Source organism: Simochromis diagramma, unplaced genomic scaffold (assembly GCF_900408965.1).
Source record: "Simochromis diagramma unplaced genomic scaffold, fSimDia1.1 OVJJ01000419.1, whole genome shotgun sequence".
NCBI lineage: Eukaryota > Metazoa > Chordata > Actinopteri > Cichliformes > Cichlidae > Simochromis > Simochromis diagramma.
This window is the reverse complement of record NW_024387244.1, coordinates 2,175,856-2,179,403: the sequence shown is the minus strand read 5'-3', so window position 1 is coordinate 2,179,403 and position 3,548 is coordinate 2,175,856. Positions and strand designations below refer to the sequence as shown.

Here is a 3,548-nt window from a genome sequence, read left to right as displayed (position 1 = left end):
GTGGGTGCTCCTTGAGATGATCTTGACCTGTGTCCAGTACAGACAATAAATAATTCCTATTCCTGGAGGCTTCTGTGGGAATACTTCCACTATTATGATCCCAGTGACAACACAGGTCAGAGAAAATTTCCAGTCATTGCTTAGCCTCAGAGCGTCCTTCATGTTCCAGCATGCCTCAGGAAGTTGTCTGCCATTTACTGCACACTGCGCTCTGGCTCGGGGCTTAGAAATGCCTCGATCCTGATAAGAGAGAATAAGACCAGAGCACCAAACTGGAAATGCACACTCCTGCAAGCCTTTCTAATAACAACAAAAAGGAAATATAAAGAGAAACTCCACGTTTACGGTAAAAAGAAGCAGCTGGAAGAGAGTAGTTCAATTCAATTACATTTTATTTATATAGGACGAATTCACAAAAACACTTGCCTTAAGGTGCTTTATGCAAGTTACAGACTACAGTATTCGATAGAAAACAACAATCAGACAACCACCTATGATCCAGCACTTGGCAACAGGGATGGGCAACTGGTTATACACAATGGGAGTAAGACCTGGTACACAGGAGGCTTATCTGGTGGTGGTTAGGGTTAGAGATGCTAAGTATTTTGTTGAAGTGACCAGGATGGACAAGATTAGAAATGAGTATATCAGAGGGACAGCGGTTTGGAGACGAACGTAGAGAGGTGAGGCTGAGATGCTAGGCTGGGATGGAGGCAGATGATCTGCTATAGCTATTCCTAAAGCGGCCAGTCAAAAGAAGAAAATGATATCTATGGATAAAAGTTCAGATGTGCCTTGGAATAGTGATTTGTTCAGGGTTTAGCGCACCTCTCATCCATGATAGTGGGGTTAGGATCAAGTCTGCATGAATGGATGGAAGTATTTTTTTTAGATAAAAATTGCTCAGTTACATTAACCTTTGCTGAGTTAAACCCAGCCCTGCGCTAAATTAATCCCGCTGTGCCATTCTTCAGAGCAGCATGACCTCATTACTAGTTGAGCTGAGGTTGCCAAGACATGTCACCTTCTTTACAGAAACGAGTCATTGAATAACTACAGACACCCACAGCCTGCCTGTATCCACTCAAAAAACACTGCAATAACAGTGGGCGTTGGCCACCGTGTTATCTTTTCCGTGGTTTGATTGTGTGAGGGGAACACGCTGTGTTTGAGGACAGCTGATGTAAAATGATGAGTAAACAGGGCTTTCGCATTTGCCGGCAGCTGTTGGGTCAGACGCCAAATGATGGGCAACGTAGCCGTTTGTACAGTCCCTGCTGGGGTTACTCAGATAACAAATGACTTATCATCACAGCCTGTGCATCTTCTCATTTAGCCTGACAGTTCCAGTGGCTTTGTTTCTGTGTATTCTTCACAAAGGGGGTCAGTAGAAGTATTATTATTATAATTTGCTCAAGATAGCATCCTTAATAGTTTTAGTGAGCTGTCTGAACAGATACACTATATACTTCTGTTCAAGTAAAGAGTTATCTATATTTATAAAATATACAGGGGTCCCAAGCATGTATTAGCACCTGTAGTAATCATGCACGACAACACAAGTAGAGAAATTCACAAAACACTCCTGAATCTATTTTAGCACAGCTCAAGGTTACACCATCACTCAAAGCAGCTGGTGCAGGAAATAAGAAGAAGAAAGAAAAGTTATGTTGAAGTGTGTAGAAAAGCTGTGACTGCATTCACCCGGCTTTTATAACTGCACTGATCCTCCTTCACAAAGGTGGCAAACACTAACCAAAGTCAATCCATAGGAAACGAATACACAATGAATACACAATCACTAGATGTGTTCTACAACAAGAACTACATAAAACAGGCACTTGGATTACGGTATCATCTCCTTCCCCGTTTCATTTCCTGGAAAGATAATGTACATCCTGGGACAGGGCAGTAAAAGTACAACTTCCTGAAACACACGGAATAATTATCAGGGAGTTTGCACAATACATTTACGCTCACAGGCTGAGTCTGCAGGCCTTTTCGCTCTTGTATCATATTACCACGCCATCATTCTAGTTACTTAAGTCATGTGTTATTTGAGTTTACCAACTTTGGCATAAATAAAGTACGACTTAGCTTATAACTTATAGTAGCAATTAATCCTTGCAGTCACGCCAGACAGTGTAAACAGAACAAAGTCCACGCTATGTAGTGATCTGATCTATGTGGAAGTGCTCTCCCGGCAGTCGGAGCTCAGAGTGGGTTTATCTCCAATAACACCAGTGCCACAGGTCTCTGATGTGTGCTGCTCAGTGGCTTCATCCTGACAGGAAGGCAGGGCAGTGGCTTCCCCTTGGATGGAGCTGGATTTGTGAGATGAGCTAGGGGAGTTGGTGGGGCTGAGCTGGACAGCTGTCGTGTCCTGAAGCGTGTGCTCGCTCGTCTCCATCTCAAAAGCAACTGCCCCCATCCTCATCAGCGCCCATTTCTCACCTCCTTTGGCCTTATGGGCAGTGTGGGCTTGAGGTCTCCTGCTGATGACACAGCAGGCTGTAAAGAAAGCCAGCGCTATGAGTAAAAGAAGAGGCCCAATGAAGATGGGAGGATTGCTTGTAGGGATAAAGGTACCAAACGCAAAAGCTCCCACCAGGGTGATGTTGATGCCAGCCAGCATGATGCACAGCCCACAGGCGCAGCACAGGGCTGGAGAGGGCATGCTCTGGTGCCTCGGAGCATGCTGCTCGGGGGTCTTCTTGGGAGCAGATGAACTGGAGTTTTTTTCAGGTAGCACCATGTCTCAGGAGAGCTCAGAGAAGCTGTTGATCAGACAAATGGCTGAAAATAGATCATTTGATCTCTTTAGAAAGAGGCTGAAAAGTAACATGACACATTTTAGAAGCAGTGCAAATGTTTTAAAGACTTTTCATTCTTCTGATTTTGAACTCTGGCAACTTTTTTTCTTCCAAAGTAATTTCTTAGCTGTTAAAAAACTGTGAGCATTCCCGTCTAATTAAACGCATTAGTTATGAGACTTTAAACCTCAACAACATTAAAGCGCGAATACAATTCATCGAAGGCAACAGCGCTGATAATGCCAAGTGAGAATCTGCAAATATAAAAACAGTCTTGTTCTCTCGCCGATGGTCCACAGACACACACACAAACCTGAAAGCAACACTTGCTGCAAAATTTCTCTGCACCATTCTGTGTCGCTTACCTTACATCGGACACATGACTCTGGCCGTTTGGGCGCTTTGTCCGTGTGTCATGTTGCACAGGAGCGGCGGGTGTGATCTGCTCCTCCTGCAGGTGAGCAGCGGAGTGATCTGCAGCTGATGCACTGCTGAATATCGGCCACTGGCTGCGCTGTGGAGCTGCTTCAAACAAACAGCCCAATCACAGCCATCACCCTCTGAAGTGCTTAAGCTTCTAACGTGTCACGTTAAAGGTGCTCTCGGGAAAAGTGGAAACACACACACCACTGCACTCCTACATCTATCTGATGTTTATTTCCTTAAATCTAATGATGGGAAAAGTTTGTGAAACCTGGGTTATTAAAGTGTAAAAAAGAAAAACGGCTCGAGGCT

At 44.3% G+C, this 3,548-nt stretch overlaps 1 protein-coding gene across 2 annotated transcripts; it reads right to left on the bottom strand.

Moving 5' to 3' along the window:
• Window positions 1-305: 305 nt before the first annotated feature.
• LOC120747094 (transmembrane protein 275-like) lies at window positions 306-3,548 on the bottom strand. 2 transcript variants are annotated; one of them, XM_040052720.1, is made up of 2 exons: window positions 3,179-3,548; window positions 306-2,796 (listed from the first exon to the last, which is right to left on the bottom strand). In XM_040052720.1, the coding sequence occupies exon 2, from the start codon at window positions 2,753-2,755 to the stop codon at window positions 2,183-2,185; it is 573 nt and encodes a 190-aa protein (XP_039908654.1). In that variant the 5' UTR covers window positions 2,756-2,796; window positions 3,179-3,548; the 3' UTR covers window positions 306-2,182. The 2 variants fall into 2 exon arrangements, with proteins under 2 accessions (XP_039908654.1, XP_039908656.1); XM_040052722.1 differs by having other exon boundaries at window positions 306-2,777.

Coding starts and splice junctions, on each gene's coding strand:
- LOC120747094 (XM_040052720.1), bottom strand. CDS start 2,755: ATGGTGCTACCTGAAAAAAACTCCAGTTCATCTGCTCCCAAGAAGACC.